Below are 13322 nucleotides of genomic sequence, written 5' to 3' on the forward strand. Positions count from 1 at the left end.
TTATTGTTTTACTGGGGCTTCACTACTAGTAGTCAGAAAGGCAGATAAAGCAATGGGGGAAGGAGGCGGCATCTAGCTTGTTTAGCCCTTATAATTAATTTAATTCTGTCTTAAAACGTTTTACGGATAAAAGTCAAAGTAGTAACTTGCCCTATATTGTTAGTAATGAGAGGGGAGGAATTGACAAGACTCTTGTCGATTAATTCTTGGGACCCCGACCAAAAGGCCGACCTTCCAGAAGCACTAAAGGGTTGGTGAAGCTCAGCTCCCCTGCCCAAATCATCCCTCCGGAGGATCCAAACCGTCCCAATCTCTGCTGTACCTCTGTTCATTCTTACCTGGGCCAGTTTTGACACCATTGATGAGGTTCTTGCCGGGGCTGGTGTGGGCGCTTCGAGAACCTTCCTCTCGGTCTTCCATGGGTGGCTTGAGCAGTTTCTCTTTCTTAGCCATCCCTGGCTTTGAAGACCGACTGTCAGATGGCTGTTTCATGGGACTAAGTAATTGTTTATTAGCTTTCTGGTACGGGGAGGAGGACTTGGACTTGCCCAGGAGCTTCTTGGATGCTTTATTTTTATCCTTCAGGTCCTTCTTGGTTATCTTGTCAAGTTTGTTCAGGTTCTGCTCAATCAGCAGCATTTCAGGATCCATCATGCAGACATCTGGGCGTGGAGCCTGAGGCGGAGGGTCTGCCAAGGAAGTAGGTGGTGGGTCCTGGCCAGACTTTGAGCCATGCTGGGAACTGCCTGCAGCTTTGTCTACTGGGAGGTAGTCAGTCTCTTCATCCGAATCCAGGGCGGCCTCTGCTGTAATGGAGGGACATTCCTCTGTTTCAGGAGGGACATCGGAGTCTGACTGAGAAGTCCCTGAATCACTGGCAGACGTGGGAGGCGTTTCCTCCACAGCAGAAGTAGCTGGTCTATGGCCACCAGGGACGGAAGGGGGCTTTCCTTTGACTGAAACGGGCCCTTTCCCCTGTGGACACTGACGGCCTTCTGATGAATCCTGAGGACTTGGGTTGATGAAGGATGGAGACAATTCACCCTTTCTTTGCTTACGCTCATATGATTTCTGCCCACGGTTAGATATGGCTTGGAAGCCTGGCTCCACGGCTTGGCAAATGTCCCATCCGTGCTCCTGCCTTTGGCTGTTCAAGTCCCCCTGGGGAGGGCTCACCAGTGACAGGGGACGGCTCTGCCTCGCACACACCTCCTGCTCCTGCCTAGACTGCTCTGAAAAGGGGGATGAGTCAGACAAAGGGAGTGGACTGAGGCTGACTTCCGTGGGGCCATTAGCTGTTGCTCCTGCCTCCTGAGGACCACAAGGAGAACCGGCCCGGGGCGGGGCTGCTGCGGGCCATTCTTGGGGGCTTGCCGGCTGTGGGCAACAGCCAACTGTGCATGTGGGTTCGGATGGCTGCCCAGCCTTTGGGCCAGCAGAGGCTACGTCCTCTACCACATCTAAAGCCGCCTCTCCTGAAAGCAGTGGAGGGGCTCTGGGCGGGCTCTGGGCCCCTGCCATGTATTGGAGGCTGGGGAGGGGGCTGCTCCCTGTCGGCTGCCCTGCAGAGAGAGGGGTCCCTGAGGAAGGTTCCTCAGGGGGGCTGGATGACTGCTCGTGGATCGGATCCTCTGGGGATGTCTGCAAAGGGAGCTTTCCTTCTTCTTCCTCCTTTTTTGATACCTCTAAGTATTCGTCTTCTTGACCCTTTCCTGGAGAGGCAGGTTCAGGCATGTTTAAGAGGAGAGATTTATGCTCCAAGTGTGAGGAGAAATGGGCTTCATGTCTGAACAAAATGGATGGCTCGTGCTTTTCCAGGCAGGAAAGTTCAAATCCAGAGGAAGAACAATCAAGCCCTTTGGGAAGGAGGACGGGCCCCTTTGGGGAGTCCTTGTCTTTAGCAGAGACGGAAAGTAAAAAGCTTTTAGGGTCAACATCCCCACAGGCTTTTTCCACAAGGTCCTGGGAGGGTTGCTCGAGGGCCACCTGGGACGTCTTTGTGCCCCCTTCCCGCCTGCTAGGATCTGCAAGGCTGTCCCCGGCTGTTTTCTTGGAGGGACTCCCCTCTCCCAATGACCCACCGCAGATTTCTTGCCCTGGGACAGAGACGTTGTCCTTCTCTGAGGCAGCACAGAGTTCTTTTTGCTTCACCAGGGGAGACGCGGATTCTTTTTCTGACCTCTCCTTGGCACCTTTCTCCAGCTCTGAGTCGCTAGCACTGTCTTCTCTTTCAGCTTTCTCATAATAAATGTCTTTGGGATGAAAACCTGTTGAGGACTCTTGCTCCTTACTGGGTTTTCTATCTGAAGGGCTCACCTCTTCCCTGAAGGTTGTATCGCCCAAAGAGGAGGCAGGCTGGAGGCTCACTGGGCTTTCTTTCCATTGTGTGGCGTCTGCGGATGTCATGAAATGGGGATCCTGCAAATACTGCTCAGTAACCTCTGCATACTTAAAGGAATGCCCCGTCATAACCTTTGGCGAACTTGGGGATGAGAGTTCCTTCTCGGTTGGAGTGGAGAGGTAAGAATCTTCTTCTTTGGAGGAAATGGGGTAGAGGAATTCCTCCTTCGGAGGGCTCAGTGCTTGAGTCCTCTTGGCTGCTGCATCCTTTCCAGGATGGCCAACATCAGACATCACCACATTCCTGTAGACGTCAGCATACTGGAAAGTTTTTTCATGAGGGTAGGGCGTTGCTTCCCTCTCTTCCCTCTCTTGCCCTTTCTCACCTGCCTTTGCTTTGGAACCAGGCAACTCCAAAGGACCTGAGGAGTCCAGAGCACCTGGCCACACGTAACATTTGGTTTGGCTAGCAGAGCGTGTGTCTTGTGAAGGGATGTCAAGATCCCGGCTTCCTCTGCAATCTTGGTCAGGATCAAACTGTCTGTTCTCCTCGGACCCTGCCCTTGCATTCAGAAGAGCTGCAGAAGGTCTTGGCTGCTTTCTGCTGCCATCTGGGTGATCCTCACGATGCTCACTTGGTTTCTCATCAGCATTTTGCTTTCTCTCCACAGCTTCACTGATGAGGTCAGAAGATGGGTACGGGGTCACTTTCTCCATTACTTGATTAGATTGAGGGGAAGGTTCTTCTTTTCCTTGCCCTGAAGTGGGCATCTTAGCCTGGTGTGGAAAGGACAAAAAAGCCCATTCCACCCTTGATTTTGGCTCCCTTTCAAGTTCAAAAGAGGGACGGTTTTCAAAGCTACAGAGTTCAGCTTTCTCTGAACTCAAAACACCTTGATCGGGATGTGCTTGGGGATGTGCGGGTTTTTCTTTCAACATAGGCCTGCCATCTACAAATAAAAAGCCACCCTTCTCATTGGCCGCCTCTTCCTGAAAGGAGCCGGGTTCAGCATCCAAACTGTCCTGCTTGGGAATATCTTCACTCTCCACAGAGCGAATCTCTTCTTCCTTCTTAGCAGGTATGTCTACCTCGTCATCCAAAAATGTAGATTCCCCCTTTTCTTTGTTATATTTCAGTTGCTGCTCTGTGCACGGTATTTCCTTCATTCCCTCCGGAAACCACACTTTCTTCTCATAATTTATTTCTCCCAGATAAGGATTTTCCAGTTTTGGAGATAATTCATTTGTTTTCTCTTCCTTTCCTAGAAATTGGTTAGGTTCTTTCTCTCCAGATGAAACTTCCAAGGCCCCGCTATCTAAAGCTGGGCTCACTGATGAGAGGCTTGAGGACTTTGAGTCTGGAGAGGTTTGTTTAGGAGACAGTTCCTTGCAGGTTTGTTTTTCTGTTAAGGAAGCTGATCTTTCACTTTCCAGAAAAGGGTCTGCCGAAGGCTTTATTAGGGTGGCATCTAGAAATGGGCTTTGCTGAGAGTTCAAAGAGGAACTGCATGGATCCTCTTTGATGGCCGCTTCTGTCCTTTCATCTGCCCTCGGGCTCTCTTCTGCTGAAGCTGGGGGTTGAGTTGTAGGAGACAGCTCTTCCACGCCCAGTGACGTTTCTTCAGTAGGGCTCTCTTTCATAAGCAGGAGGGTAGTAGTACCTCTTGGAGAAATTTCTCCTTTGAATACATATGAAGGGGTTTCTTCCTGAAGACTCGGAACAAATTTACTCTCTTCTGGAGAAAAAGACTCTTTTTGTTCCAAGCCAGTTTCTGTCAAATGCAAACCCTTCTGAGATATTTCAGTGATGATGTTATCAGAACACGATGTCTCTCCGGGAATTTCATCAGTAAAAGAAGACGCCTTTTCTTCTCCTGGTAAATTAATGATTTGTGAAGATTTTTCCTCTCTAGATATGTCTGAAATTGCTTCCCAGCCTTTTGGCAGAGGTATTTCCGAAGGTGAGAGCACCTCAGTCCCAGGCCTAACAACCTCTTCACAGGAGGCTTCCTCAGCAGGGCCAACATTCTTAGGCGAAGCATCTTTTAAGGTCCCTAGAAGGTTATTTTTAGTGGGAAGATCCAGGTCGGAAATATCAACAGTTTCTTGTTTGTGGTAGAAGCTTATTGCTAGCTCCTCTTTCTCCAAATGCTGGCTCTTGTCTTCATTTGGGGCAGGTAAAAATCCCGCGCGCAGGATGGCTGCTGCTTCCAGGTCAGGCATGTCACGAAGGCCTGTCTCTCTGGTTTCATGATGCTCCCCATCACCTTCAAATGTTCTGGATACATTCATCGCTCTGTTGGGTCTTTCTATTTCAATCCCCATTACAGGAGATTCTGCTAACTTTTCAAACATGTCTGCTTCTGCAGTATCCAATTTTTCTTCTATAGGGGATTGATGAAAAGGTGTGTGCCCTGCACTAGTGGGGCCTGACTGGGGGGGAGATGCCATCTTGACTGTGCTATCGTCAGGGCTTAGGCAGCGATCCTCAGCATCGCCAGAGCCTTGTTGTACCTGCAGCAAGTGTGCATTTGCTTCACTCAAAAGCATGGCAGTTTCTTGAGATCCTTCCACAGATATTTCACTTGAGCTATCTCCCAGGGGCCCTTGCTGTGAAAACCCTAGGGCATCATAGTGTTCCTCTGCTTGCCAAGGCCTCTCAAAGTGTGGCGTTTCTTGCTGCTGCGGCGGCTGCTGCTGCTGCGGCTGCTGTAAACCTTTCTTGCAGACTTCAAGTTTCTTCTCACTTTCTATTTGACTAGGGAAGTCTTCTGGAGGAGGAGACTTAAAGCCTTTGTCCTCTTCTAGGGACGATGTGGGAGAAATGGTGCCAGCAGAAGGTACGTAATCTAGGCCTTGGGTGACCTCTGTTCGAGAGGAAGGTATGCTGTTCACCGTATCCAACAGGAAGGAACTTTTGCCTGTTTCCTCTGTCTGCGGCGCTGTGATCGATGCGACTGACTGGTCTTCAGCGACAGAAGTGGCGAAGGAAGAAAGTTTGTCACATTCTGTAATGGATGTTGCTGAAGAAACATGCTCCTCTTCTGCCAAAGGGGCTGCCACAAGATTTGTAGGGTAGGCAAGGATTTCAGGTTCCTGTCCAGCATACCCTTTGGCAACTCCGGGCGCTGTAAGAGTCTGGATCCCATTGGCGGCTTCAAAGGTCTGGTCTGCTCTTGCAATGTCATAACTGCCAATGTCTGGCTTGAAGTGCGCCACCTTCTCCTCGTGCTCATCATGGATCTCCTCATCCGAGATGGTCTGTTCTGTCTCTGAGTAGCCAGGGATGGTTTCGTCTTGGATGTAGGAAATATGTTCTCCTGATGGGAAAGGCACGCTTCCCAGGTGAGAGTCCTCCCTTTCCTTGATCCCGGGCGACTTCCCAGGTACTTTGCTCGAGTTCCCTCTGTCTGTCTTGTGTTCTTCTTTTCCTTTCCCATCAGAAAGCAAAGAGGGGCCTGGTGCTGGCCGGACTCGGGAAAGCTCTTCCTTTCCTAACTCTTTGCCTTTTGCAGTTACTACTTCCTCTAATGTCCCTTCCAGCTCCGCCTTTTCCAATCCATCTTTCTTTTTCAAGCTGGCGTCTTCTCTTCGGGACATCCAATCCCTTCCGGAAGCAGCGGTGTTTTCTTCCCCATGTGATGGTATCTGATCTTTCCCTTTTCCTGGACATTCTCCGACACTCCTTCCAACATTCTCATCCAGTTCTTGCCCAACAGGCTCTGCTAAGGTGGCTTTCTCATCGGGTTTTTCGGGTGACTTGCCTGCTTCCACCACCCCACCTTCTGGGGAAGCCACCTGCTCCTCTGGCATGGCCAGAGGAAGAAGTCCCGAACTTCCGGTCCCTGTGGCTATCGGCACCCCCTTTCCAGCGACCATGTCACAGGGATCCTGCCTTTCTGCATGCTTGGAGACAGTCTCTGCCTCTAAAGGAGCAGGTGCAGGATGAGGCCCTTTTTGCTCTTCACAGCTCAGCTCCTCAAAATCCTTGGTCAGGTCCTCTGGTGAAGATATCACCAGCCTCTCCTCAGCCATAAATGGTGGCCCTTGAGGCTGGTCATGTTTCTTTGGCACAGTTGGAGACTTCGGTTCTCCAGTGGTGCACTTTTCAGTTTTGGTACGAACTTTGTCCGTTTTTATTCTACTGGGAGCTTTTGCCTTGTATAAAGTCTTCCTTACTTCAGGGGTGAACGCCTTCAAGTCTGGCTTAGAAACTTTTTTCAACTCTGATTTAGCTTCCTTCTTTTTTTCATCTTTCCTTGAATCTTTCCTTTCTTCTTTCTTCCCATCATCTTTTTTGATCTCCCTCTTCTCCTTTTTAACATCTTTCTTTTCTTTATCTCTCTTTTCTTCCAGTTTAGAAACTTTCTCTTTCAGATGTTTTTTGCCAACTTTGTCTTTGGCAAGTTTTCTTTTCTCAGCTTTAAGGGCATCGCTGGAGTCTGTTTTCACTTTCTCTGCTTTGACCAGCTTCTCTTGAAGCATGTCAGAATGCTCTTTCCCTTTTCTCTCAGTTTTAGCCTCCTTTACTGTCTCCATCTTCATCTCCTTAGAGCCCTCTTCAGCAACCACCTTTGTTGTAGGAGGCCTAAGCGATACCTTGAGGCTCTCTTTACTGTCTGTCCGTTGTTTAATCTTGGACTGCTTAAGCACAGAAGAGGGTGTGACAGAAGCCACATCTTTCTGAGTAGCTACAGGATACTTCAGGAAATCAAGATGCTTGAGTTTCTCAAGACCTTCTAAAATCTTATTTTGCGGTGCATTTCCTGGAAACAAAACTCGTACAATTTTTTCTGTTGGTCCTGCCGGAAGCCACACTACAAGGGCTGTGATGGATGTTAGATAGGGGACCGAAATCTCCCCTTCTTTCCCATTGCTAAGGATAATGCCTGTCTTGGCTTTACTGTTTCCAGTCCACTTTTGCATGAGAAACTGCATCTCCTTGCTCTCTTTGACGGGGTTCAAGATGTACATGTCCAATCTGCCAACGCCCATTTTGTGGAACAGAGTGATTGGCTCAATAGTACTGGTGAGCACTCTAGAGAGAGGCTCCGGCTTGATGCTTAGCCTGTGGAGGTACTGCAAGGTCAGGCTGGCTTCCGCAATGCTTCTTTTGGCTTTCATGGATGACTCTGGCGTCCTGAGCTTCTCAGGAACGTTGAAGAAAACCACCCCAAGCTCTGGGGACAGAAGGTTTTTTATCCAGTCACTGTAGTTAGTGGAGCCCTGTGACTGCTCTTCTTCCTGCTCAGCAATCTTCCTCTGCAAGAGTCCATTAATCCCCGGGAGATTGTCGGCTCCAATGTGGGTCAGGAGAATTGAGTCAATCCTATCCAGATGTCGGACCAGTTTCCAGAAACAGGACTTCCTGTCTGAGCCGCCATCCACCAGAATGTTGAATCCATTGACGGCAAAGAGCGCAGAGTCTCCCCTTCCGCCGGGGAATATGTAGCAGCAGGGCTTGGAGAGCTTTAGAAAACCCCCGGAGGTTGGGGGCTCCAGAAGATCGAAGGGGGAGGGGACATCCACTGTCTCGGAGACATATTCAGCAAATTCGGATACCCCATCCATCTCTGGCAGGACTGGATCAGGATTAACTCTCAGGGAAAAATGGTCTTGGAAACTGGAGTGCTGAAGGTTTCTCCAATCCCCTTCTCCCGAGCACGATATGGTGAGGGAGGTTTTACAAGCTGGATCAGTATTACTGAAAAGCTGGGCGACCTACAAGAGTTTAAAACAGATTATAATCATGAAAACTTCTTGAATAAGTTCAAAAGTTATTTTAGTGAATACTATGCAAATTCAGTTGAATTCAAAAAAATACTACACAATCAATCAATCAATAATCTAGTCTGTTACTCCCGGATAACCTACAACTATTTTTACTAGAAACATGTTTATTAAATGTATATGAAATATAGACATAAACGTATATTACATTTATACGAACTATACACATAAGGATGCTATTTAATCGCTATATTGACCAGAAGAGCAGCTACTTGGAAGGAATTTCTAAAGAGTCTAAGAAAGTATCCAAGATCTCTGGAATATCTCATTTGTACAGTTCAGATGATGGAAAACATACAGAATGTTTCTGAATTAATGCCATGTGGCGAGTCACTATATAAAATGGTCTGCAGTGTAGCAACTCAAATTGCAAGTGCCAAGGTAGCGAATGGCTTAAGACAAATAATTGACTAGGCTCCCAAAATTAAATGCAAGGTAGGAGGGCCTAGTGGCAAGGGAACAAAGCAACCCGATTCAATTGGAATCCAAGCTTACCCTCTCATGAAACTTACCTCTGGATCTGCAAATATCCCGGTGAGTTTCTGGTAGGTGAAAGTCCCAGTCTGCAGAATCAAATCACCTCCCTGGTCAGAGCTTTGCCCACACAGGACTAGCAGCTTGTGGGCGGAAGGGTCACATATCAAAGAACGCACCTGTTCACATCAGAGATGGATTTCAGCTGCCTATTTGCCATTTCTGGGTTTTCAGAACTTTATGACAAATGTGCCCCCCCTCCCCCAAACCTGCCAAGCTTTGTGGCGCATTTGGACTCATATTCACCCAACAGTGTTCAGGAGAATCAGTACACTGTGGTTAAATAAAGAGGAAGAGCAGGAGGTCAGCTTACTTTTTAGAAGGCCTGGAGGCCGAAGCTAAGCACACAGTTTTGAAGAATGGCTCATGACATTTCCACCTTTTAGCTCCAATTTGACAGGCCCTTGTACAATTCCATTGCAGCAACTCTGACCAAACCAGTCGTGCTGGCCATGCAAATGTTTTTTACCTCTGACACGGCGCTCCACTCGTCAGGATTGACTAAGATGACTGTGTCCAGGTCTTCGCTCTGGTGGTGGAGGGTCCTCTGACCTGGAGAGAAGTAGAGAAGTGTTGGCTTTCAAATAGATCTGTCAATTGCAATAGGTCCCGTTTGCTTCAGCACTCAAGGCTCAGCAGCCATAACAATACAAGAGCACACAACAGATACAAACTCAAGGTAAACCTCACCAAACTTGATTGCAGGAAATACGACTTCAGCAACAGGGTGGTCAATGTCTGGAATACTCTTCCTGACTCTGTGGTTTCTTCCCCAAACCCCAAAAACTTTAGCTGTCTACTATTGACCTCACCCCTTTCCTAAGAGGTCTGTAGGGGGCGTGCATAAGCGCACCAATGTGCCTACCGTCCCTGTCCTATTGTTTCTTTTATTTTTCTTATATGTATCCATGTATTCATAACTATGTTTTTACTTATACCTATTATCTTGTAAGCAATTGACAAATAAAATAAATAAATAAATAAATAATGTATTTCTGTCTATTTTTTTTCCACCTTTTGATATCCCTACCACATATGATATAGTATGAACCAGGTATCTGATATTTCCAACATTTTGCAGATTGTTAGATGTTTATCTTTGCTAACCTTGAAGGCGGAAAATGCTATCTATAAAACATTTTATAAAAATTTTCTTAGAATGCAGTAGACATTGTTAATTTATAATTTCTATCCCATAAATTCTGCCATTGGTCTAGCTCAATGGAATAGCCAAAATTTTTAGAATCTTGCAACATTTTCAAGTTTATCCTTGCTTTTTTTCCCCTTGCCAAATATATTTTAATATTGTTTAATTTTTCAAAATATTTTTTCCTCCAGTTTTATTGGTATTGCTTGGAATAAATACAGTAATTTTGGCAGGATATTCAATTTTATGGTGGCTACTCTTTCCATCAATGATAGTTGTAGATTTTTCCACTTAACTAAATTTGTTTTAATTGGTTGCACCAATTTATAATTTTCTTGACTACTTCTATACCTATTTTCCTCCTTAGTTCTTTTCCTATATGTCTGTAAACAATTATCTTGATTTTTTAAAATTTATTTTCAGTCCTGCAATTTCACCATACTCTTCTATTTTCCTAATTAGTTTGCTTTCAAATCCTGCCCCAGATGCTTTAAGAGTGATAAGATGCGAATGGTCATCTGGGACAATCTAACAGTGACCTCTTGTGGAGATGATGAGTTGGGAAGGATGGCCTGCTACACTGAGCTTAGGAAAAACTTGGGAATCCCAATCATGTCTTGCCAAGCAGATCCTTGCTGAAGGACAGCCGGTGGAGTTCTTTCAATATTTGCGCCGTGGGACATTTCAGGGAACAACTGGAAATTCACTGTATCATGGCAATCATGGGTTTGTCACACAAAATGTCACTCCCAGTCCACAGAGGTGGCTATCTGCTAGGCCTAGCCTTCACCCCCAAATGGTTGATGTGCAACGTGAAACTGGACAATGTGAAGGTTCCTGCCTGACCTGCCTGAGTGTTGCTCCCACCAGTAACCTTCACAGAGTGGGAAGAATGGGGAGGATGGTCTATCCAGGCAGGAGAGGGTACATTCAGAAGCATCTCTAAGCTCTTGGCAGGCTCAGCAAGCTCTGGGTTGCAAAAATGCTGGTTGAGATCCCCTGAGCAGCCCCTTCCTACTCCCAGCGGTTCCTCGCTGTACCCTGGAGCTCTGAACCAGCAGCAAAGAGAGCCGTTCTGGAGTGAAAGAGAAGCACCCTTGCAACCAAGCTTCTGCTGTGGGGATTAGGGCAAGACTCCCTTCTCTGCTGGTGGAAGATCCCTCCTCGGGAGGAGGCAGAAGGGTCTCCTGGGAGCAGCCCTGGGACCTTGGAGACTAGTTTCCCCCAAACCCCCCAATTTGCTCTGGCTTGGCCTGCATGGAGGAGGAGGGAAGGGCTGGGCTGGGCCAGTGACCCTCTAAGGGGAGCCCTTGGCCTACAGGGGCAGCCCAGAAGGGGGACAGCCGCCACCCGGCCAGCCTCCCCTCGAGGGCCTGGCGGGAGCCCCCAGATGGAGCCCCACCCCCGCGGATGGCCGGACTCGGCTGCTGCTGCTGCTGCATTGGGCCCGCCTGCGCGTGACCTTCCCCGGCCGGGCAGGAGCAGGGCGGCCCTCCTGCGCTTTCCGACCTTCGGGCCCGAGGCCTGGGGCGCTTCTCCAGGCCGGGGCCCTTTCCTTCCTTTGGCCCGGTCCATCGGAGAACCTTCCCCGGGTTCCTCGTCGCCCATCTTGGAGGGAGGGGCCCCCAGGGCCGGCATGGCTGCGGGGCCCGGAGGCGCGGCGCCCGGGGCAAGGGCGCGCGACCCGCACCCGAGGGGAAGCAGCCGCGGGGCCAGGAGACCCCGCCCGGGCAGCCACGGCCGCTCGCGCCGGCCCTCCCCGAGGCCGGCGGGCACCCCTCGGCTGGAGGCCGGCGGCTCGGCCCGGGGAGGGGCGGGGCGCGGGGCGTTCGGAGCAGAGGGCGCCAGCTGCGGAATTTGCCGCAGTGGGCGCGCCGGCGGAGCGCGCGCAGCAAGTTCCCGAGCTTCCCTCCCCGCGGGGGACGGGCGGGCGTTGGCCGAGGAGCCCTCCCCGCAGGCCGAAAAGCGGCTCGGACGAGCGGCTGCGGAGGGCAGGTGCCGCCCCTCCCCGGCTGAGGCTGGGGAAGCTTCGCGCGGCGCGCCCCTCCCTGCCTCCCCCGCGGGAGTTCCTGGGTGGGTGGGGGGCTAAGGGGCCGGAGGATCCTGGCCGCCCCCGCGGGCCTCCTCCGCCGGCTGGATGCGCCGAGGGGACGCCCGCCCGCCCGCCCGCCCGCCGCAGCTGCCGCCCCCGCCGCGCCCCCGCCTCACCTGCCCGGCGGCGGCCGATCCTCGCGGGTCCCCTGCCGGCACCGCCTCCAGTTCGGATGCCCGCGCCGACTAGCCGGCCGGCGGGCCCGGGAGCACCAGACAGCTGCGGCGGCTGCTGCTGCTGCTGCGGCTGTCAGCGCGCGGAGGAGGAGCCGCCCGCCGCGGCGGCCGTAACCCCTTGTGAGCCGCGGCCGCGCCTGCCGCCGCCTGAACGCCGAGGCTCGCGGACGAGAAGGCCGAGGCAGGCGCCCTCCGCCGCCGCAGCAGGCGGACGGAAGGCCCCCGGAGGCAGCGACGCGGACGGGCAGCCGGTCTTCCTGCCGGGTGGCTCGAGAGTCTGCCCAGAACCAAACCCCCCCCGCCCGCGAAGGCGCTTCGGGCCCGGCCTCTCGCCAGGGAGAAGCCTCCCGGAGTGCGGCGGGGCTGCCGCGGCGGTCCCGGCTCCCCGGCCCCGATGGAGCGGCGCTGCCTCAGCCTTCCCTCCCGGCTGGGCGCCCGAAGCCGGACGTTTCGGGAGCGGGAAGCCGAAGGGTCCGCGCGGTGCCTGAATTCTAGGTCTGTTGTCATACTTGGGATGTTGCCTTTGCTTGGGATGCCCGAACTCGGCTCCCCGCCTCAGCCGAAGGCCTGGCTGCCCCTCGCCGCCGCCGCCGCCGCCATTTATGCCGCTTGCAGGCCCCCAGAAAGGTCAATAGAATCACTTCAAACGGGGGTCCCTCTGCCCAGGCCTGGTTGGAAAGTTCGGCCACCCAGCCTCGGAGGGACGGTGCCTCCTCCTCCTCCTCCTCACGGCAAATGTTGGGCGCTTCTGGGGTCCCAACAGAGAAGAGATTGAATTGGAGGAATACCAGAAACCCTGCAGGGCTCCAGGCAGATGCCGCTGGAGGTAAAGAACAGTAAAGAAATATCCATGCTCCTATACAACACGTCTGTAACATTTTGTGTATGAAATAAAGCCAGAATCCAAGTAATGCACCTCACTTGTTTGCTCCATTATACTGGCAACACCTCCTCTGTATCAATTCCCAGAGTTTTCCCGAATAATCTCAACAGTGCCATTTCTTTCATTCTCTATACTTCTCTAAACTGGATTTTATTAGAATTTCACTTCTAATCATTGATGAGAGGATAACTTTGCCAACAATAAACCAGTATGGAGAATAATGTAATGGTCAACATATGATCATGATAAAAAAAATAATACTTTTTTGTACAGCATTATTATGTACACCTTTTTCTAACTTGAGGATATTTCCATCAAGTCCTGCTGATAAATGACAAGTTGTACCAGAGAGAAGAGTTA

General features: G+C 50.8%; 1 protein-coding gene across 2 annotated transcripts in view; it reads right to left on the reverse strand.

Annotated features, from left to right (window-relative positions):
• Positions 1-13322, reverse strand: part of MAP1A (microtubule associated protein 1A) — a 36535-nt gene that overhangs the window by 9063 nt on the left and 14150 nt on the right. The window contains exons 1-4 of one of the 2 annotated variants that reach the window (XM_087941778.1): positions 12020-12435; positions 9134-9216; positions 8643-8783; positions 339-8061 (exon numbers count right to left, since the gene is read on the reverse strand). In XM_087941778.1, the coding sequence (XP_087797904.1) occupies positions 339-7911 (7573 nt within the window). In that variant the 5' untranslated portion in view covers positions 7912-8061; positions 8643-8783; positions 9134-9216; positions 12020-12435. Of the gene's footprint in view, positions 1-338; positions 8062-8642; positions 8784-9133; positions 9217-12019; positions 12436-13322 lie in introns of those variants that run through there. The other variant, XM_026709438.2, reaches the window with a different exon arrangement.

Source organism: Pseudonaja textilis, chromosome 13 (genome assembly GCF_049901715.1).
Source record: "Pseudonaja textilis isolate UNSWEBS1 chromosome 13, rPseTex1.2, whole genome shotgun sequence".
In the NCBI taxonomy this organism is placed as follows: Eukaryota; Metazoa; Chordata; class Lepidosauria; order Squamata; family Elapidae; genus Pseudonaja; species Pseudonaja textilis.